Source organism: Achroia grisella, unplaced genomic scaffold (genome assembly GCF_030625045.1).
Source record: "Achroia grisella isolate CSIRO2021 unplaced genomic scaffold, CSIRO_AGI_Agris_v1 utg8648, whole genome shotgun sequence".
Classification (NCBI taxonomy): Eukaryota; Metazoa; Arthropoda; class Insecta; order Lepidoptera; family Pyralidae; genus Achroia; species Achroia grisella.
In genome coordinates this window covers 37,856-61,752 of record NW_026713047.1, presented here as the reverse complement: position 1 = coordinate 61,752, position 23,897 = coordinate 37,856, and the positions used below count along the sequence as shown (strand labels likewise).

General features: G+C 34.3%; 1 protein-coding gene across 1 annotated transcript in view; it reads right to left on the bottom strand.

The window, feature by feature from the left end:
- Window positions 1-4,023: 4,023 nt before the first annotated feature.
- The window catches only part of LOC131852833 (RNA-binding protein fusilli-like), a 37,051-nt gene continuing 17,177 nt past the window's right edge, over window positions 4,024-23,897 (bottom strand). Inside the window, exons 6-13 of the mRNA XM_059203567.1 lie at window positions 14,375-14,485; window positions 13,452-13,584; window positions 11,874-12,011; window positions 11,085-11,300; window positions 6,665-6,829; window positions 5,512-5,592; window positions 4,873-4,989; window positions 4,024-4,750 (exon numbers count right to left, since the gene is read on the bottom strand). Of these exons, the coding sequence (XP_059059550.1) occupies window positions 4,124-4,750; window positions 4,873-4,989; window positions 5,512-5,592; window positions 6,665-6,829; window positions 11,085-11,300; window positions 11,874-12,011; window positions 13,452-13,584; window positions 14,375-14,485 (1,588 nt within the window). The 3' untranslated portion in view covers window positions 4,024-4,123. The remainder of the gene's footprint in view (window positions 4,751-4,872; window positions 4,990-5,511; window positions 5,593-6,664; window positions 6,830-11,084; window positions 11,301-11,873; window positions 12,012-13,451; window positions 13,585-14,374; window positions 14,486-23,897) is intronic.

Sequence of the window (23,897 nt, the reverse complement as noted above, 5' to 3'; positions counted from 1 at the left end):
CACAAATTATAGACACGTACCTAATGATGATGATAATACGGTATTTAACTCTGACAACGAATAGTTAATATAATGGTAAATTAATTGGACATACAACGATTCACCCATTCACCGTACAGAAAGTGTTAGTAAACAAAAGATGGCCTAACATTAACTCTGATAAGGAAATTAACGAGTTAGTAATCTCCTTCACAAGTTGTCTTCTATTCAATGAAGCCTTGTATAGAATGTAAATAGCACAACCAACCTTCAGTAGTGGTAGGAGATATTTCAATTTAGTTAAACAACAATTTCATTGAAACATGTTGATACATGTCACGATAAACTTTAGTACAAGCCCGTTAATTATTTCCTCATTATTCATAAACTAGCGACACGCCCCGGCCACGCACGGGTGTACATGTATTATACATATAAACTTTCTTGAATCACTCCATAGGTCAATAACATGTATTGAAATTTGTTTAGCTATTACAATATCGATAGTCCTTTTCTCTCAAACACATTTCAGTCTATGAAAGAAAGTGACAAAATACTGTAATAGTTAAAATAGATTTGTAACTATTAGTTTTATGAATAATGAGGTTTGTTAACTAAATTATTTGTTTGACAAATTTAAGACTTAATGAGAAGGGAAATAAGTTTCAACTCCGCATCTCCTACCACCGCTAAAGCAACCACATACCAAAGAAACTCGCAATAAATATGATCTAACACGTAATTTATCATTTTATTCAAAGTACGCAATAAACTATAATTAGCCAACTAAATTATAATAAAAAAAGAAACTCATTAATGAACTAACAAGGTGAGACATAAGCTTCGTAAACCGATTTCCGAAATATCTTAGCATTATCTACTAATTTCATTAGATGTATAATTTTTACTAAATTCGTAAATAAACAATCTATGTAAAGATATGTAATTCAGGACTTATTTTGTGTAAAAAATCTGAAATATATAGCCCATCTTTAATTCATTGCCAATTGCTAAATCATTATAGGTGGTTTCCATTACGAGAATTTATATATATAAAAAAAATATCTACTATATATAGTCCATAATTACATATTTTTATAGCAATAGGCTTTTCTTATAGGTCGTGAAATCCTCACACCACGGGTCCCCCAGTCAATACGCAAATATTTCAATGAAATTCAGCGCAATTTCACCATATCATAGTTTTTACAGTGAGTAATAATTTATTATTTATTACATAACAAATTTATTTGTGTAACTGTACTTTTTTTGTATAACAATTTGAAGACAAAAACGGCAATATAAAATATACTTACATGATATTTACATTGCTATGTTTAGAAAAATTTATTATTAAATTAACAATCAAAAATAGTGTTTGTTACGTTTGTAATAAATTTCATTATTACTTATTCATTAAACAAATGTCTAATAAATAAATAAAATCTTTACGACAGTGTCGATTATTTTGTAGAACTTCATTATACAAAAAAAATACTGTATTTGTGAATATATGGTATGTAAAATATATAAGCATGCACTAAATATCATTGGAATATGAATTTGTTCATTGAAGTAGGAAACGAAATATTGAAAGCAAAGAGAAGATATCACAGAGCAGCAGAATAGAAGCTGTGTAAGTACATATGCGTGTTAATGACTGGAGGAGACCAGGTTACCCCTGACCGATCATAACTGTTATGTTTTATAAGTTCACTTGTTGACAACAAATATAACCATACAAAATACCCCTAAAGTCATCCAAAAATATAAGTTTCAGTCGATCTGTATTGTTCAGAATATATATAATTATAAAATATATATATTAAATAATAAATAGTTACATCAAAGCCAATTTCAATACAAAATCGACTATAAAATCCATAACACCATAAGCTATCGTGTACATTATGAAAACAGTAACATAGTACCTATACGCTGTATATGTATCCGGACGAAGTGTGCTCTGGAAAACGACAAAGTACAAGCGAAATTCATTGTATAACCCGGTTTATATTGATACCATGCAATACCTTACCAATAAAACGTAAGCGGCCCATGCTACACCCAGATTCGTTCACGAAACGTGAAGACCATTTTAAACATAAAGTGCCACACTTACCGTTCAGTTACAACGACGGTCATGCACATTTTCCATAACACAACCGGTTCGGATACACATCCAAATTATTACAACACTTGTTTTTATTAATAAACACATTATTGCATTGTAAACTAGTTTGTACGTTTGCAACTTTGACAATTTTTGTTTATGGCAAACTCAAAATGACAAACGTGGCTAATGTTCATGAACAGTACTTCAGAAATCACATCGGTATGTCATTCCTGTGGTATCCTTCATTACTTGCTGATGGCTAAAATGGCAAAACTTGTACTTTTAGAGGAACACTAATTAATAGTAGAAATTAGACTGAGCTTCCCGCGCAGACGACATTGTACAGTAGATATACGTTGGTAAACTACAAATGTTTTATGTTAATTATTACATGTATTGTCAAAGAGGCAAAATGTAAATAAATTTAGAAATGACAGAACAAAGATTAGCCATTACACCGTGTTTTGTGACTGAAGCCCCATACCTATGTTTGTGAATACCGAGACAATGGCAACACCATAAACAACAAAGTTAACTTTGTAAGGATTTCTAAAGAGATCCATTATACAAAACACCAGAATTTGAACACGTTTCTAACAATTTCCATTGCATATATTTACTATTAATTTAGCATTATAATATTTATCAATTTGACATAATATTTATGCTATTGTAATAGCAATTTTACATTTGTCAATTTGACATATTTTTTTTAGTATTATTTTAGTAAGTTGACATATTTGCTGTCGGCAATTTCACTATTGGTTTAGCAATTGTAATTGCTATTGGAATAGCAATTTTACGTTACGTAATTTGACATAATACTTTCGATATTAGTTGAGCATTTTTACATTTGTCAAATTGACATCATATTTTGCTATTGATGTAGATATTATACATTTGTCAATTTAACATACTTTTGATATTTATTTAGCAATATTTTGCCAATTTGACGTATTTTCTGATGGAAATTATACTCGTAGTTTTTAGAAATTGAATATATATATATACTTAGGATTGTTGAGAAATGTGTCCAATATATATTTTACTGATTTTTAATACTGATTTATCTATATACTATGTGGTGTGAGGTATTGAATAATGACATTAAGCTAGGTGGATATAAATGCTTTAAATTGTTAGGTTGTGAACAATATAGATATGACCTGGGTATCGGATATCAGGAGAGGATAAGTGCCAATAACGATCGCGAATAACCGAAGCAAACGTAGAAATTCCTAAATCGATTTAAACAAACAAACGCAACAATAACGTTCTACGTAAACTTAATATAAGTATGATCTAAAAAAAGTGTAAATTGACAGCAAAAGGTGCATTGTACTCAATAAAAAACGACATAATATTTAAGTACCTAATATTTTCAAATAAGTACTCCGAGCACATAATTTTTCAGACTATCATTCAGCCTTGACGATATTTGTCTTTTAGCTAATGGAATGTCTATGGTTAAAAATCACAACAATATAAAATGATCTCTATATAGATCTCTATATACGAAGTATATATAAAGCTAAATATATGCCTAAATTGTCATTTATTAACAACCGTTCTTTTTAAATACCTAAAAACTAATCTAAACATAGTGCAACAGTATTTAAAGTCAGTACAAATTCAACAAAAAACACTTTGATTTCACGTAACTAACCTAAAATATCGAGGTGCTATACATTAGCTGCCGTCAGTATAAAGACGTAAATTCATGATGATTTAACATGAAAATCATTGGGAAGGCACACAGTGGCAGTTTCAAAAACTATTTGAGCCTGTTGTCACATTTTATACCCTGTTTAAATATTAACTACACAAACCGTTGTCATATCATTCGCAAGTCTTTTAACTGTTCTCTTTATTTACTTTTATACAATTAAAATATCAACGCGCCAATGGTAAATTTCTTTTTAAACATACGTCTTAATTACGCTGCCTAGGCGATCTATTTTAAGACATTTAGACAAGCCGTCCGTCTCTGTCTACCCTGCAAGGGTTCTACCGTGAAGATAGACTATATTAAACACCGGGGTAGTACGGGTAGGTAGGGAACATCGGCAGCGTGGCGGTAGGAAATGACGCACTCATAGAAGCCGGGAGCGCGGAAGACAAAGACCCGTATCCTGCCGGCAGAGCGGTGGGTATAGCCGTAGGAAGACCACTACCGTACGTGGAAAGCATAGAGTTCGTATTCGCGTACGAGAATATCGGCGCGGACGTGCCGTAGGAGAGCACTGGGAGGGAGAGAGCCGGAGCCATGGGAGGGGGGAGCGTGTACGGGCGCTTAGCGGGAGGCGCCTCCGTGGGGGTGAAGGCGCGGTCGTAGGTCCTCTTCGTGGGGAGCAGCGTCTGCTGCGCGGGGAGGAACTGGGGCAGGGAGTAGGGCCCGCCGGGCGCGGGGGGGCGCACCGCGTACGAGGGGAGGAGGGGCAGCACGGGGGCGCGCAGGGAGGCGAGGAGCAGGTTCTCGTGCTGGCGGGCGAGCAGGCTCTGGTGCGCGATGTGGTGCGCGAGCAGGCGAGGCGCGGGCGCGGCCGCCGCAGGGGGGGGGACCAACGTACCGGGGGAGAGCACCTTGGGGGACGTGGCCGGCGTCACGCCGCCCGTCAGCACCAGGTTCATGTCGTCGCCCGAGCACTGGAACACCTGCAATAAACGTATTATACCTCATTAGTAAGGATAAATACCTTAATTTACAATAAAATTATTCGTATAAAGATCTGTTTAACTATATAAATTATCATTAACTTAATAGTCATGATACTTACCTCGATGTACCGTTGCTTCTTGCCGAAAGTCATGTACCGATGATGCTTTTGCTGCGCACACAGAAACGCGCTGGCTTCGCTGTCCATTTGTATAAATGCTTCTCCACTGGGGTGACCCTGTTGCGTAAGTGCGGAATTATTAATAATTTATTTGTAATGAATTTATTTATTTACAAATAAATAATTTATTTATTCAAACTTTAGAAGGTTTGTCGTTTTAAATATATTTAAAATAAAAAAATAGATACATAAATTTATGAACGAAATAAAGATTTTATCGAATAATGACGATATTCTGTCATACTTGTGAACGAGTGGTGCTTGTAGCGACTGGTCTTCTCTAATCACTACGACTGATTTTTGTTGCTCAACCAATTACTGGTATATTTATTATTTTAACTCTAATGAATTACTGTTACTTGGTAGTTCGTTTTCAAATATTTAAACTTCAAAATTAGGGTTACAACTAAATTACTTAAAACAGTGTTGCTCTTTCAAAGACCAGCTTCTTAATAGTTCTTCTTGTATGAGACAGTTTTCTGAATGAGCGGTAGATTAAATAATAAGATTATGACTATTCAAATAATTTAAATGTTAATTTCAATAAAGAATTTTCTATTCTATTATATAATCACTTACTTGAGCATTATAAACCATATGTACACCTTGAACCACTATGTTTTTGGCAAATTCGTCCAGGAAAGTTAGTATGTGTTCCACCTGCAACAAGGATTTGAAATATGAATTCATCTCTGTATATTTACGGTTAGATACATTCATTCATAATTTTATAGCCGCGCTTTTGATGAAGTTCTTGCAACTTTCCACGATCTTCTATCAATCTCTTAGTTGTTGATACGACACGACTCCAATTTTGTCTTTAATCTGCTTGATACAGCTGTGTCATAGGTATGTATAGTATATTTTTATTTATTGGCTTTATGGACCAATAAAAATAAAACATGTTATACCAGTCTTTTGAGAAGTGTAGAGATATATTTGTGGCTAAACAATATGCTATGTCCATATTATTGTCAAAAATAATAGTAATAAGTGAATAATATCAGAATATGCAGAATAATAAATATCAGTTTAAAGACTTTTATTATTTATAGTACTATAATACAGTAACTAAAGACAGTCGCTTGTAAATAACGTTAGAAATATCACGCCGTTATTATTTATTGCTTTCTGATTAACGAGTCCATTGTTTTCATTTATTCTTTTTATTATTGAAGTTTAAGAAATTGAGGATTGTAATGAACATTATTATTTCCAATAACAAATATATATCTTATCATCATCACCATCATCTTACGTCGTTCTGTGAACTCCTACAATTGTTTATTTAAAAATAAAATTTTAATCAAAATGAAATGCAATAAATCTTTTTTCTATACATATCATCACTTAGTATAAAACAAAGTCGCTGTCGCTGTCTGTCCGTCCCCTTGTATGTTTAAATCTTTAAAACTATGCAACGGATTTTGGAGCGATTTTTTTAATACATAGAGTGATTTGAGAGGAAGGTTTATATATATAATACATGTACACCCGTGCGAAGCTGGGGTGAGTAGCTAGTATATATATATATGTATAACGTATTAATGTATATATTGACCGTACACTGCTATAAATTCATAAACGTTTTAGTTGACTTACTTATAAATGCGTCGTCTAGTTCCAAGAACGCTTAAGGTAGTTATTATACTTACTTTGCAATACGTCATTCCACTAACCATACATTTGCAAAGATCAAGTCATTTAAGATAAAATAGGAATAAATACTAACCTGCGCTTCGTATGGCAATCCTCGCAATCTCACGCAATCCTTGGCTGTCCCCGATGTGATCACATGTTGGGGCACCAGCACGGGTAGCAGACCCTCGGAGGGAGCCGGGGCTGCTGTTGGAGTACTCGCCGTACTGGAACGTGTCTCCAGCGATCGGTTCAGGACCTGTAGACAAAACGAAAATGTTTTATGTAATTTGAATGGTATAATAACAACAATCACATTGTTGAAAATCCTCCCAGCATTGGTATATCCAAACCGATACGATATACCTTCAAGAAAAATGTTCATTCCTACTTAGAAAGCCGGCAACGCAATTGCAATTCCCCTGGTGTTGCTGGTGCTAATGGGCGGCGGTAATCACTTACCATCAGGTAAGCTACAAGCTCGTTTGTCTGACAGACTGACGGTCTACTGTCACTACTGGTCTACTGATGGTATGTGGCAATCATCGTCTATACAGCCATGGAAAACAACAGGGATATCACATTATAACTAGTGCCTATTTGTTAAATCGCATCCAGAGTTATTTAAAGGATCCAATGACTTTGAGAGAAACACAAAGACTAAGTACGTCCTAAATAAATTAGCTAAAAAAATCAACGCTAGCAAGTTTAAATTGTTACCCAATGGCCATAAAAATATATAACAAGTTGCTAGAGGAGTTAAAACAATTATATAAAAGCAAATTAAAAACAATACTGTATTTACGGGCACCAGTGGAGGATGATAAGATGAGCATGAGGTCAGGTCAGTTAGAAAAACGTGACAAATTCACCAGGAATTTATCATGATAGTTTTGAGAAGCAACAGCGTGGAGGTGAACCTGAATTGGTACATTGCTAGCAATTCAAAAATCGGTTGTCATATAGGTATTTATATAATGTAGATTATTAAAGGGTTATTATTATTATTACTTATATACGTTTTATAACAAGAAACTCGCGGGCCTTAGTCAAGCGTGGATGAGTTTAAAAGTTATATCAGGATGATGAATGTGATGACGAAAGAAATTTTATTTCAATTTATTATTATTATTAGGTTTCTTTTATTTTCTTTTATCTGATCTAAAAGAAGGCAATACTTACCCACACGGGCCTTAGCTAAGTGTGGAAAAGGTTGCGCTATGTGAAGATTATTGTGGATGTCAGAATTTTTGTAATAATGCGACAGGTATTGTGGCTTTTTGTAAGATATATGTATTACATATTATTATTGTATAATGACATGGAAATTATACATTGGGTATTGGTGAAAATATAACTAGTTGAAATTCTTTATTGCACAAGCGTATCGAATTGCAGTAAACGATATGAAAACCAATGCGGGATTTGTAAATCAACGCACGATAACTCAAGGCCAATTCATAAAAGAGTTTGTAATGAAAAGAAATGATTTTTTATTTGCGTATTATACGGTTAGATCATAGTAATATGTCCAGGTATATTATTATATATTATTGGCAACTGTTTAATTGCTTCAATTTATGGGAATACAAATTTTTTAAATGTAATTTTTTTACCAGGAATAATAAAACTTGATGCTTAGTTAAGAAAGCATAATGGTAAATTTTTTTTATACGTAACTGGAAACAAGCTGACGGGCTACATGATGGAAAGTGTCAACCCTCGCCTATATATTATATACTAGTTGTTCTTGCAACTTCATCCGCATGGAATTTAACTTTATTTTTCTAAAATAAAATTAATCTAAGCCTATCAGCTACCTGCCAATAAAAGTCCCGTCAAAATCGGTCCAGCCATTTCAGAGATTAGCCGGAACAAACAGACAGACAGACAGACAAAAATTGTATAAACTGTTATTGTGGTAGGTATATGAAACGTATTTATAATCATATGCATGTAGTAAAACACGGTTATTTCAATATTATAAACTATTATTGAACAGTAACTTGGCTACTTTTATTTTAGAAAACTAAAGTTAAATTCCACGCGGACGAAGTCACGGGAACAGCTAGTCGTCCATAAAAAAAACCCGTCACCAGTCATGCGTTGTTACTCCTGACTATTTATATATAGTTATGATATGTTAAGATGCCATGCTTTTCTTTTAAACATTTGATTTGTAATAATCCGTAATCTTTCCAGTTTGTATAGCATTATTTCCGTTAACATGAGATCAATGAATGTTTTTTATTATTATTCAACAGTTAAAGGTTAAAATAATTAAAGTGCATATCACAGTCAACATGCAATTAATTATCTGTATTTAAATATAATACCTACAGTTACCTAATCTCAGATCTGGGGGTACAAAGGTCCTGAATCATTAAGATAAAATATTATGCTGGTATATTAATATTTAACCTTTTCCACGTTATAAGTAAGTATAAAGTTGGAGTTTAGTATTAAATCAGCAATTACAAATTGAAAATAAATTTGTGTCAAATTTTAAACAATTTAAAAAAGACTTGTTTACCTAGAGGCTTAGCACAGAATTTGTTTTTAGGCAATTGCTTAAATATAGATAAATATGACATCCAAAGTTTGTAAAAATGTTACCATTAAGGACACAAAATAGGGGATGTAAGCTTGTATGGAAATTCATCATTCTTGAAGCTAGAACGATGCAAATTTTTTCTTTTAAATTTTGCGGGTAGATTGTTTTTCTTTATTTGGTCAAGCTCACTATTCTACGCGGATACAACTAATATTATAAATGCACAACAGCTTGTCTGTCTGTTCGTCTGCTTGTTGCTATTTGGGGCATACTCGTTACGTAAATAGAATGACAATTATATCTAGCAAACATGTAATAAAATGACTCAGATGATTTATTGGAGTTTTTAGATTCATAAATTTGTTTACATTATACACATAAATGTGCTATACTTCTATAAAAACTGCAGTTCGTCCGATAAGGGTATCAATACTCGAGAAAAAACTAGAGTTCAACGGAAAATGATAATGTTATAACAGCAAGTAATGATACGTCCCAGGCTTCTTAATGTGTATTACAGCTTAGAGATACTTTGAGTCGTGGAGAATGTATAGCAGCTCTATATTCGTAACTATTCTAATGCTGTTGACTGCAGCTGGCTTTTACAGCTTCATCGAACGATAGGGGGCGGGTGTAGATGGCACTCCAAACCCGCAGCAGGCCTTATGTAGCGGCTAAGGCCAACTCCTGTCTGACGGATATGACTTTAGTCTGAGGGCACTGCTGGGGTTCGAACCTTGTTTGATCCGGGTTTGAATTAGCCAGGGGATTGGTCAATGCGAGGAGACCGGGGGCGCCGGAATTGTAGCGACATCATCAAACAAAATAACAATATATAAAGCATATATATGTTACTATATTATGATACAATCTACTACTACTACTACATACTATGATACTATCTATAATTTTAGTGAATAAAATAGAAAATAACGTATTTATTATATTCACGAACATAATTATTATATCTACTGCCCTGTATATTTCTAGCTGTCTGTAGCCTATAATAATATAATTGATCTATTTAATAATATATTTTGTATAAATCTTAATTCGTGATGACTGATGTCTACGTGAAACCTTAACACACAAATAGACAAGCACATATTTAGGCCAAAAAGATGAACCAAGAATGAATGTGACAAGTCCATTGTTGGTTTCATATTGCAATAGTGTAATTTGAAATATATAGGTATAAACTGATGACTTTAAAGTGTCGTTAAGGACCTAATTGCAAAATGAATTAATTTTATTCAGTGTCAGTTTCCATTCAATTGTATTATTTGCATAGCATTGTGAAAGGTCAAGGAGCGTCAGGTGACAGCGCGTGACACTCCAGGTATTGTATTGCAGAAGGTGTCCTAATTTTATAATCTAAATAAACATATATGACAAAACTATATCATATACTTAAAATTATCGGGCAGGAGGGAATTGTCAGTAATGTGGACTAATAATCCCATTTCTAGCAATGTACCATGACAGGTTGAAATCCACGTGGTTACCCCTGGAAACCCTCGTGGTAAGTTTCCATTTGCCAAGATGGGCTAACTGATCTGACTTCATGTTCTTTGTATCATCCTCTACTGGTGCCCTGCCAGCGTAAACCGTTAGCGCAGGCGACTGCAACATTCCATTATTGACTATAAAAAATACCTATAATTATTTTCATACACCACAAATATACATATACGGTTGGCCGCAGCTGGCCTACAGCTTCACCGAATGATATGAGACTAATGCAGATGGCATTCCAAACCTGCGGAAAAACTAACGCAGCGGCTGAAGGCCAACTCTTGTGTGACGGATACGACTTTAGTCTAAAGGCACTGCTAGGGATTCGAACCTCGACTCAAGCAGGCACTTGAATTTCGATCCCCGTTTGAATTGGACGGGAGATCAATCGGAGGGACGACCGGGCTCCGGTGTTGAGCGATGTAAAAGAAAACAAATGACTTACCTGTTGTACTTCTGCTGTGGTAGACCGGAACAGCTCAATATATCTTGAGCCGATTAACTTTCTGTGCCTAGAGAGAGCCTTTGGCGCGTCATCTTCCTTTGCAAATAGAACAAACGCATCCCCAGTTGCACGACCATCTGATCTTCTTACAAAGAGCACCCCGTCCGCACCGTCTAGCACTTGAACTGGATCGTCGCCGGTCGAGAAGAATTCCAGCTGGCAAATAATAATAATCATTTAGTTAAGATCAGCCAAGCAGAAGAGGAAACGCCAGTACACACTCTATGTGTTTGTAGCCCATCCATGAATTTAATTTAGTTTATTAAATTAAGTATATTTTATAAAAAAATATAATATATAAAATAACAGTAACTTAAGCTATCTGCGAATGAAGGTTCCGTAAAAATCGGACCAGCCACTTCAGAGATTAGCAAGAACAAACGGTCACAGAAAAAAAAATTAAGTACTGTATATATATATATTTAGTGAAAAGCATAATATGAAATACAAAAAGACTCTTCAATTTTATTTAAGAGATAGGATTCGAACCGCCAAATTATGAATAATTGCCGTTATTAATTTATAATTTTACTGACTGTGCCTGTGGTTTTACTCACTTTAAATTTAAATATACAAATTTCAATAAAAAATAAAGCCTATATGTTACTCTGATGCATAAGTTATTTTACTGTAAAGTTTCATCAAAATCCGTTCAGTAGTTTTTGCGAGGTAGAGCACCAATCATCCATACTTACACTTCCGCGTTTATAATATTATTAAGATACTAACAACTTGTTGAGGTGTAGCATCATATGGCAGACCCCGCATCCGAACTATGACCTGCGCACCCCGCGTTAGGAAAGCCGCCGCTTCACACGTTGCACCGCCAGCGACTGATAGGAAGTCCTCTCCATTTGCCCGGTACACCTGTTCAGGTAACATTATTTATTTATATCTTATATAATTAGGCCTTAATTTGCGGAAGTTCATATCATTACTTATAGATAAAGCAGACGGTAAGCAGAGCTTGTATTATGGGTACTAGACAACTCAAATAAATACTTAAGATTTTTTTTAAATACATAGAAAACACCCAGACCGATACAAACAACCATGCTCATGAGTACAAATGTTTGCACCATGTAAGAACTTGGACGGTAGGAAAATAATTATAATATAAAATAAAAAAAATTACGTTCATAAGCAGCTAAAATGTCCTACATGAATAAATGATTTTTGAATTTGAATTTGAACCCGCGACTATCGATAGTAAATCGATGTACTAAACCGTTAGAACATCGAGGCTGTCATTTACTTAATGGATGTGTAATTCCACTACATGCTAATCTGCATGTCTGAGACCACAAATATTCAATGCGGAAACTTGAACACTGCCACTGGAAGCACTATAACCTTCTCCATTAGTGATCAGACTCCGACTGTTCAAAATCAAATTCAAAAGTCTTTATTCATGTAAGTCTATTACAGACTCTTATGACATGTCAAATCTACCGTCAGTTCGGAATGCTTTTGAAATGAGAAGAACTGACAAGAAGCTCGTATTATTTTCAAATATGGTGTTTACAATAATAAAGATTCATTTAAATTCAAATTTGGAAGAACAGCGTGATCACCAGCATATACTACTGCAATTTTATCAAAAGGAATATTTCCTTTAATCATTTATCGTATATTTTCTTCTATTAATCTTTATTATATATTTTCTGTGTCCGTAACCCGAATAGACCAGTCCCTTGAAGCCGTTATTATATTTATTTATTTATTAAAGGTAAACATGGCTGATTAAACACATGTTGAATCAATATAAAAACATACCTACTAAGCCACTGACAGGCTTTTACAAGTAATCGGAGTTATCAGATACACCCATATTGCGACCAATGTTTCACCTATAAACAAGGTAATCAATACAGTTTGGGGTCCAATGTTGACTGGTCGACGACCAGTCTATGACTGTCCAAAATATAAATTATAGAACGCAAACAATTTTACCTTTTTTTCCTGATGAAGTGTCCTGAATACTGGTGGGTAAGCGTGAAAAAATTGCGACTTTGATTAATATTCTGTTTATTTTTAGAAATATTTTAGAGTTAACTGGTACGGAATGGAAGAAGTCAGGAGATCTAAAGAAATGGGATAGCTACAGTTATGGAGTTTGTTCTTATTATGAAGAGTCCTATGGTCCATAATTGTATGTACTCACCTCAATGTACCTTGGGCCGATGTGGTGCTTATGTCTTCGTTCGGAGTTCTCAAGATGGTTGCGATATTTAAAATGGAATGGCTACAGTTATGGAAATCGTACTTAGTGGGAAGTGTCTAAGGTCCATAATTGTATGTACTCACCTCAATGTACCTCGGGCCGATGTGGTGCTTATGTCTTTTGAGAGCCATGTCCCTGTGCTCTTGAGATATGAACCGAACTAATGCCTCGCCGTTGCGTCTACCTTGAGGCGAGAGGCATAGAGCTACTCCACCCCTAAACAAACAAAAAACAGACTTGTAATAACTACATTAGATTTTATATTATCTTTGCTTTCACTTATAAACTTTCATTAGAATTGTCTAGAAAATCCTTTCTGCTATAAGACCGCCATGTTGATATTCATAAATTTTAATTGGAACGCATTTATATCGTGTCCGCGAGTTTCTCGGCGTGTATATATTGTGAACAATCTATTAACCATAATCAAACAACAAAATTTTAAGTATTTTAATAACGTCACCTAGGGGAGAAGGGATTGCTAGTAATGGGAGTTAGTGACTCCATATGCTATCAATGTTATGTCAGGTTAATCTCCACGCCGGCCCCATGTAAACCATCCTGGCTAATTAGCCAGGTTTACATGGTCAAAATCATGGCGTCATGGTCAAACCACCAGGAATTCCTGGTGGTTTGACCATGATGGGATGGGATGACCAACTAACTGATCCGACTTCATTCGTTTTGTCAACCACTATCATCCTCCACTAGTGCCAAGCCACTGTAAACTTTCCCTTCCATTTCAGGAGTTACTTCATTCACCAATTAAAAAATGTTTAAGCTGTATGCTCGCTCACATTTAACAATATATTCTCTAAAAAAGTCATTCTAATTTCAGCGACCATTTCATGAAACCTTAACCAGCTACGCCTCATCAAGATGTCGTGAAGAAATAAAGAAGATGAACGGGACTTTTTTTTTATAAATATTGAATTGTAATATGTGTGTATTTAGTGCCAAAATCCTTTGACAACCTTCCGTTTAGTGCCTATATTTTAATACTTACTTGGCCACATTGAGACCCCGGAAGAACTTAGCAATATCCTGGTCGCTGGATTGCCAGGGGAGGCCGCGGGCGCGCACTATGCAATTATTATCAATCTCATCGTCTTTTGAGCTGAAACAATGGAAACATAACTTTATTTATTTGGCTCAAGGTCCAAACAGCAATGTACAGTAATAACAATACGCTAATTAAATAGTAATATTGTATATTTCCTATAATCTTTGACGACATTGTCTTGTCAATATTTATTTAATAGTTAAGCCCGCAACATTCCAGTTTTATTCGCTATAACAAGAATTTATATCTTTTTGGTTTGTAAACCGTATGTAACAAAACTAATTAACTAAAAGTCCCTGTGGTCTAAAGGTTAGCACACCGCCTTACTTCCTATGGTCGCGGGTTCAATCGAACTCACATGGCAGACATTTGTATTCATGACTATGACTGTTTGTGTCGGTCTTGGTGTTTTCTATTCTGAAATATGTATGTATTTACGAAAAAAAATTATGTATATGTATCAGTTATCTAGTACCCATAACACAAACTTTAGCTAGCTTAACTTGGGTCTAGATGGGGCTGTGTGCATTGTTCTGAGATTATTATTATTAAAACTGCAAAATTTACTGGCATTCCTTTAATCAAAATCAAAACTAAACTAATACCACGTGACTTGCAGTCACCATCTTTCGTACAAATGCGTCTATTGATCAAATATCATATTCAAATTGTATGTAACAGCGAACTTTATTATTATTATAGTAGACACAGTGTAAATTGTTTTGAAAGAAATAAACATTTTATAATGTAAATTATCATTGTCTGTCTGACACTTGGATGCTATTAATAAAAAAAAAAAAATTATGTGTAAAAACATTACAATTCTTATATAAGATAGACAAGTGACAACATAGTGTTGGTTTTAATAGTAGAAATGCAAATTATAATGTTGTGTTTCAATAAAAAAATAAAGGGAACAAGGTTTCCCATAGGTTTTCCAAATTCGAATTTAAAACTGAATCTGTATTATTGTAAATATTTACAACATTTATTTGAAAAGAATACGAGCTGAGTTTCTTGTCAGTTCTTCTCATCTCGAAATCATTCCGAACGGACGGTAGATTTAGCATATCATAAGATCAGATTCTTATGATATGACAAATCTACCGTCGGCCTATTACAGATAATAGACCTACATGAATAAAGATATTTTGTATTTTTTTTTAGTGGTGACACTGAGGTACCAATGCAGACGAATTTCGACAAAGGCTACCTCGAAATGTATAAATAACTAGCACACCGTCCCGGCTTTACATGGGTCCAATAGTTGAAGTTCTTCTTTTCTTAAAACTAAGATATCTCCTAAAGTGTTCGTTGAAATCAAACTATGTAAAGGACAATATTGTTCGAAATTAAATATGATAAATAACGTTTATAAGAACACCTTCGAACAATGTATTATTTTAGAAGAAATTTGATTACCATAAACAATGTGAGTTAACCTCAAACGATAAATATATGTTATTGCGGACTAGTTTTAGACCTTTTAAAGGAGAACAATTCCTTTATACATTCATTTTGTGTAACTTAACCATTTACGCAGCGCAAGCAGCGGAAGCACTCAAAACGCATAATATTTGCTACATTTTTCATTGCTGCTACGCTCCTATTGGTCGTAGCGTGATGTTATATTACCTATGCACTCAGGGATAATATACCTTTCTACCAGTGTAAGTATTTCTAAAATTGGATCAGCAGAACCCGAGATTACCCCGAACAAACAAGCATACAAACTCTAGCTCTTTATAAGCAGAAACAATTTTTTAGCATAATAATAAATAACCCTAGAAGAGCGTGATCTCCTATCACAAGTATTTAATTATACTTACGAGGAGATCTCAGCCCGGGCTAAGAAGATATATATATAGTAATGTATTAGTAATGTGAAACACTTTGGTAAATCATCACCTGCTTCTTCTTATCCCATTTATCTGGTATCGGCGTAATAAGTTTTTCTCTTCCATTCATCCCTGTTCGCAGTCATCTCGTTACTTACTCTCTTTCTTACCATATCATCTTTCACAATTTGGTAAATAAAATAAGTAAATTTAAATTTATAATATTAGTTTAGCATTTAATATTTAGAACACTATACGTCGAAGTAAATTCACAATACTGTAATCTCGTCACGGCGTACATGCGTTCACAAAATGTCGTAAAACTATCGTAAACTTTACTCAATTCCGTTGATAAATACAGTCACACGTTTTGTTTGCGAAGCAATATTTATTCATTGCAGTGGATTGGATGAAATGATGTTTAATATTACTCTGAAACAACAACTATTTCAAATAGATATATGACAGACGTATATAGATGGAAAAATTATTTAAATATTTATTATTTTTATAATAAACTTTTTTCATTTGATTAAACAATTAAAACAAATTTAAAAATAAGCTTTCAGGGCGAGCATAATATATATACGCAGGCTACAGGTCTAAAATACCTTACAATAGCCCAAAATCCTCAACTAACATATAGAAGCTTACATTTTCTTAATGAGTAAAAATACGTCGTTTTGAAAAATAACTGGAGGGTCCTTTTATATTTGCTCCCGTGAGAAGCTGAGGTTTTGCTATAGGTACCAATTACAAATCTTTACACAGTATATTTAAGACATTTGCCGCTGCTATCTGTTCGCTTAAATCATTTAAATTACGCAACGGATTTTAAAGTTTTCAGTAATAGATACTATGCTTCACGAGGAAGATTTATAAGTATAATTCATGCGTGTTATAGTATAGAACAAGCCGAGAAATTCAAAGATTTGTAATGCATCATGCATGCGCGAAGCCGGGACGGGTCCCTAGTAACAATAATATCAGTTGTACCTATGGGCCGATGTTTATGTGTTAATTAGAAGTCGTCTTATCCTTGTTTAGTTCAGCATTTATCGCTTTACTTTCAAATACCGATCATTCACCGAGTATAGGCGTCTCATCATCCATATCAAATTACCCAGAACAGAATGTAACGCAGCATCTTGAACTTGAAAAAAATATAAAGTCAACCTAACCCCTCAGCATATATTATTACCTCAACTTAGGTATATAAAATTAAAAATAGTATTTATAAATTCTTAAATGACATTAAGTCATAGTCTAAGAGACTTATGAAGCCTAATTTTGTGGTTCCAATGCTATAGTTTCAGAATATAGCTTTATTGCAAAATGTATTTAATTTATGTAATTGAATACCAAACAAGCTCATAGTCCACCTGATGGTAAGCGTTAACCGACGCCTATACACTTGAGGAGCACTGCGTAAATGCACTCTAGAATCAAAACATTGATTACAAAATTGAATGGTGGCTGAATAAAATAGATGAGGCGACAAAGGCGACTTTTTACATAAATAAATGTAGGTGTACGTAAAAATAAGTAATAAGTACGTAATAACAGATTCATTAAGTTTCGTGTCACTCTTAAAAGTTGCCGCTATTTACAAATTATGACTTAGTATTTCAGCTGTACCACATTTGTAATTAATTGTTAATGCACAATTAGTAAATGTCACCTGCACCATGCTACAGCTCATATGATATAATATAGTAAATAGGTACGTTAGGGTAGCAAGGTATAGCAAGTAGGTATTTTCGCAATCAAGTAGGTACCTACATAATAGCACCCTGATTAAAGAATTATATATTTTACAAATACGACAATATCTCTATTATCTTATCATATATACTTCCATACTCGTATAAGTAAATACCAGTGATTATACCCGGTTGTGATTAATGATTATATAGTAAATTTAAAGTAAATATATACCTATTTTTTTTGTAAACATCATATTAGATAAGGTCTGATATTACATCAATATACTTAGCACAAATACGTTATAACTCAAGAAACAATACGGCAATAATACTAGTACCATAGAGCAATGAACACTGTTTTACATAAGTTAACATCGCCGTTCTGACAAATAAATGTCATTACAGTCAGATTTTTATACTACTGTAATGCTGTGGGCCGCAGTTGGCCTATACAGCTTCACCCGACGATAGGGGGTGAGCGCAGGCACACCAAACTCACGGAAGGACTTATGAAGCGGCTGAAGGCCAACTCAGTAGCTGACGTACTTTACGTGAATTTCGTCTGAGGGCACCGCTAGGGGTCCAAACATCGGCTCAGGCTGTCGTAATTTCGATCCCCGTTGGAATTGGATAGAATATCGATAAGAGTGGCGCTCGAGGCGCCGGTATGAAGCGAATTTTTCTAGTGAGGCGGGATTGTATATGCAGACAACTACTTCAATGAAATCTCTGAATGAATTGCTAAAAATGGCGGATAAGTGCGGGGAAAAATATCTTAGTCTTCCAGAAGGTAACGCATTCAAGTCTTATAAAAAATCTAGATACGAGATTGGAAGACAAATATCCTAGATTTTTGAAGTCCTTTCCTTAGAAAAAAGGTTGGCAACCTTGTTATTATCTCATTGCCAGTATAGTACCATTTTAGGTTGACCTTCACGCGGTTTCTCGTGAAAATCATCGTGATAAATTCCAGGCGAATTTGTCACAATAAGCTAACTGACATGACCTCATGCTCATTTGATCATCCTCTAATGGTACCTAAAATATATGGCCCATCTGATGGTAATGGTAACCTTTAGAATGATCAATCACCAGGGGTTTTATGTCCGCGTTGCCGACCATTAGGAAACTGGGAGAAAGGGGATTGTTAGTAACGTAGACTAATAACCCCATAGCAATGTACCATGTTAGGTTGATCTCCACCTGGAAACCATCATGATAAATTCCTGAATTTATCTCAACGAGCTAGCTAACTGACCTGACCTCATGCTCTCATGCTCATTTTACCAGAGTAAACCGTTAACACAGGCACCCGCCGCACCATTCCATTTTATTCATAAAAAAAAACTGTTATTGTATACCATGACGACTATGATTGACGTAAACAACATGTTGTGTACGATATGACCTTACAAGTGTCATCTGTTTTTGTTATCTATCGGTTTATAGATAAACAAATATATTCTTAATGAACCACAGTTTCCTGTGAAGAAACGGAAGGGTCAAAATAGACGCAATACTGTCAGCTTCTGCACTATCTTTTAATGTGTATTATATTATCAATTAATCCATACTAATTCTTACTAATACTATAAATGCAAAAGTATCTCTTGTCTATCTGTCGCGCATTTACGCCAAAACTACTTAACCGATTTAAATTAAATTTGGTACACAGATAGTCTTTGATCCTGAAAAAGGACATAGGTTTTAATGCGAACAATGGGTTGTAAGGAAATAAAGGGGGAGATGAAAGGTATATACGTATCGTCATTTTTAAGGCTAGAAGGTTAAAATTTATGTTTTAGGCTGTTCATTAAACATAAATAAATATGAAAATTTTGTAAACAAAAATTGCGTGTATGTATTATAAACGCATTTTTTTTATATAGTAACATTATAAACTACGTATAGCGAATATTATCATGTAAGTAATAAAATAATAAGTATGTGTAGGAACCCATGGAGACAATGTGCATTGATCGGAGGTGTCGATTCAAAACATGGCTGAACAATGATGTTACGACACATTGCGACATTATTTAACATGAACAGTTTGGGGAGTCCCATAACTGCCATGTACCTATTACATTTATATTTTTTTTATACTACGTTGGTGATCAACGAAAATGAACGTTCGTAATGTTAGTTCTAGACGAGAAGAAGTGACAAGAAACTCTATCCAAACAACAAGTCAACAAGAATTAACTCAATAATTAATCAATATACTAGAATTAGTAACAAAGTCTAAAGAAGAAGAACGAGAAGAACTATCAAGAAACTCGACAACAAATCAACAAGAATGAACTCCCGATACAACTTTACCAATGTACTAGAATTAGTAACAAAGAAGAACTATCAAGAAACTCGATAACAAATCATCAAGAATGAAAGTTCGTAATTTATTTAGTTCGAGACGAATAGAATTGTCAAGAAACTCTATCTAGATAACAAATCAACAAGAATCAACTCCCGATACAACTGTACCAATGTACTAGAATTAGTAACAAAGTCTAACGAAGAAGAACGAGAAGAACTATCAAGAAACTCGATAAAACTCAACAAGAATGAACGTTCGTAATCTACTTTAGTTCGAGACAAGTAGAACTGTCAAGAAACTCGTATCTAGACAACAAATCAACAAGAATGAACTCCCGATACAACTGTACCAATGTACTAGAATTAGTAACAAAGTCTATATTGTATGACTGTACTTTCGATAAGAGACGTTATTGTGGTCTACAAGCCAAAAATTATCTAAGGTCAGTGATAGACGGGGCGCTATATTAAATTAATAATAGATCGCGCAACTTCGTTACCACATAATATTTTGACCACATATCAGGTTTTTTTTTATTGATGATAATGGAATGATGCACCCGCCTGCACTAACAATTTAGCCGTTAGCGCAGGCGGGTGCACCTTTCCGTTATCATCCATAAGATCCTTAAGAAACCTCATTGTAAACTTCTTGAAAAACCCCATGTTGTAATATTCAGAAATTCGTAAAGCATCAATGTATTTGCTTATAAATAAAAACGACATCCTATTGATGCTCTGATAATTGTTCTTTTCCAGTGGGGAGGATAAGATGGTGGCAAATTGTGGCATCGTGACAAATGATAATTTACCACAATGGTTTCCAGGGGGAACCACGAAGAGGTTAACCTGACATGGTGCATTCCTAGCAATGGAGATATTGGTCCACATAACTAACAATCCCTTATCTCCCACATTTTAGGTTAACCACCATGCAGTTCCCTCTAAAAACCATCGTGATAAATTGCCGGTAATTTTTTTTACACAACTATTATTACCGGCATAGGCTTACTAACTAATCTGACCTCACGGTCCCATCCCAGTTAGCTCATCTTGGGAAAGTTCTCGTTTTATTATCCTCCACTGGGCCCGGCCAGTGCAAACTGGGTGCACCATTTCATTATGAACCATAATAAAAACTTTGTTCTTTGTTAACCGATTGGAAAAAAACTGATTTTTATCGAAGCACTATCTCATTAGTGACATTTGAAAGAATTCGTTTACCGTTTCTAAGATTTGCGCACACAAACGGACTAAAAAACAAAACATCCGACAACAAATGTTTTGGGTTCTATTGACGGCCTCGGTGGTCTAGCGGTTTACTACTTTACTTCCGATGGTTGCGGTCTGGAATCCTCGTACGATACAAACGTTTTATTCATGAGTATGATTATTTGTGTTAGCTTAATATTTTTTATGTACATATTTACAAAAAAAATATATCTGAGTATATCTATTAGTTGTCTAGTATCCATAACACAAGCCCTGCTTAGCTTGAGTCTAGATGCCGCTGTGTGAATTGTTCAAGGAAATTAGTTTTTTGTCATTCTTGGGACTGGTGCCGCTATGTGAGCTGTCCAGAGATATTATTATTATTATTAAGTTGATAAACTCATCGAATAGTATTTTCTCTGATATATCTTCCATGTCCATATAGCAATCGGTTAAAATATTTTTTCTCATATGACTTCCATGTACAGAAAGTGACCAGTTACATTTTTATTGTATGTATCGAATACATGAATTGGCTAACATCCTTCTTCTAAAATTAAAAAATCATTTATTAATGTTGGACATTTTAGACGCTTATAAACGTCAAGTTTTTACATTATATATTTTTTTCCCTACCGTCCAGTTCGGTATATACTTAGATCCAATTGAGAAGAAAGAAAGCAAGAAAATCAATTGAATAACTTTTTTTTAAAGCCAGTTTATTTACAATGTATAGGTATTTATATGTGTCTGTCTCTGTCTGTGTATCTGGTGTCTATGTCTAACATTAAATAAAAATCCCGTGCTTCATGCACAACTATTTTGGAAATGGGTATTCACACACACTAGTTCATAAATTTTCTAGTACACTTGCGTCCACATTTACAAAATATCCGCCCCGATAACGAAATCAACGTCCACCTTCTCCTCCACTCTCTCTCGCTTTTCAAAACTGACTGAGTAGAGTTTCACCCAGAAATAGAGATCAGATATAACAAATTATAGTAAACAGATATAATCTTATTGCCTTGACATGCCGCATTGGACAATTGCAAAAATCACATCAATTTACATGAAATTTGCATGTTTATGTTACTAATGAACATTGTTATTTGAAACGTGCATATAAATATGCAATTTAAAAAATGAAAAAACCTAATAGATCTTTCTGTGACCCGTATGTGTATATGTTTATGGGAATCCTGCAAATTTATACAGTGATGCAGCAATTACTACGCACTAAAGGCTCATTTTGATACAATAAAATCGAAATATTATATTTGACTCCAAGTTACTTAATTTGTAAAAAGAGATATGGCAGATAATTTTCAGGAAACAGTATAATAATAATAATAATCTCAAAACAATTTGCACCTCACTTTATTCAGGCCTGGACCACCGGTCCAGTGGTTTATCACACCGCTTTTCTTCCAATTATCACCGGTTCAAATCCTCGTAAGGTACGACCATTTGTATTCATGAGTATGATTGTTTGTATCGGTCTGTATTTTCTATGTCTTATTATGTATGTATTTACAAAAAAAATATCTATGTACTATATTAATTTGTGTTGTCTAGTACCCATTACACAAGCTCAGCTTAGCGTGGGACTAGATGGCGCTGTGTGGATTGTCTTGGGTTTTTATTAATATTAACTATAAGAAAACTGTAATTCTAATAAAATGAGCAAAAAAGCCTGATATAAAATAAATAATTATTACTATAGCCGAACCTATTATGTTGAACCTATATTAAACTTACATTTTTAGTAATTTATATGTAATACTAAGCCTCTAATTTCTAGTTTATATAACAATTTTGCAATATGTACTTTCGTGTCAACGCTAAATTGCATTCTTTAGAAGCATTCGACACAGCGAAATCGGATGCCAGTAAACTTCACTACATACGTATATTATAATATAGATATAGGTTTGTTTATGTTCTAGAAATATAGTCTTAAAGATGAAGAGCATAAAGTACAAGTTTTGACTGTTCTTTATGTTAGTGAGATATTTTGTTAAATATACTAGGTATGCCCTCGTTGCCACCCGCACAAAATTTATAGCCTGAGTCATTATGACATATTAAAGGAATTTCAGTAAAAATCCATTCAGTAGCATTTACGTGTTTCAGAAATTTAATGAATACAATATCAAAATATTTTTAACATAGTACTTATTTGTAGATTGTGTTAAGTTAATTCATTCATTGAGTTGTTTATATCTTACTGAGAAATTTGAAAATTTAATTACCATCTCGGCATAGTACACCGATTACTTCCGATGGTCGCAGGTTCGATTCCTCGTACGGTACAAACAATTGTATTAATGAGTATATATCTACCAAAATATTGAATACGTTGGAATCGTAGCTCCAAGTCTAACACACAGT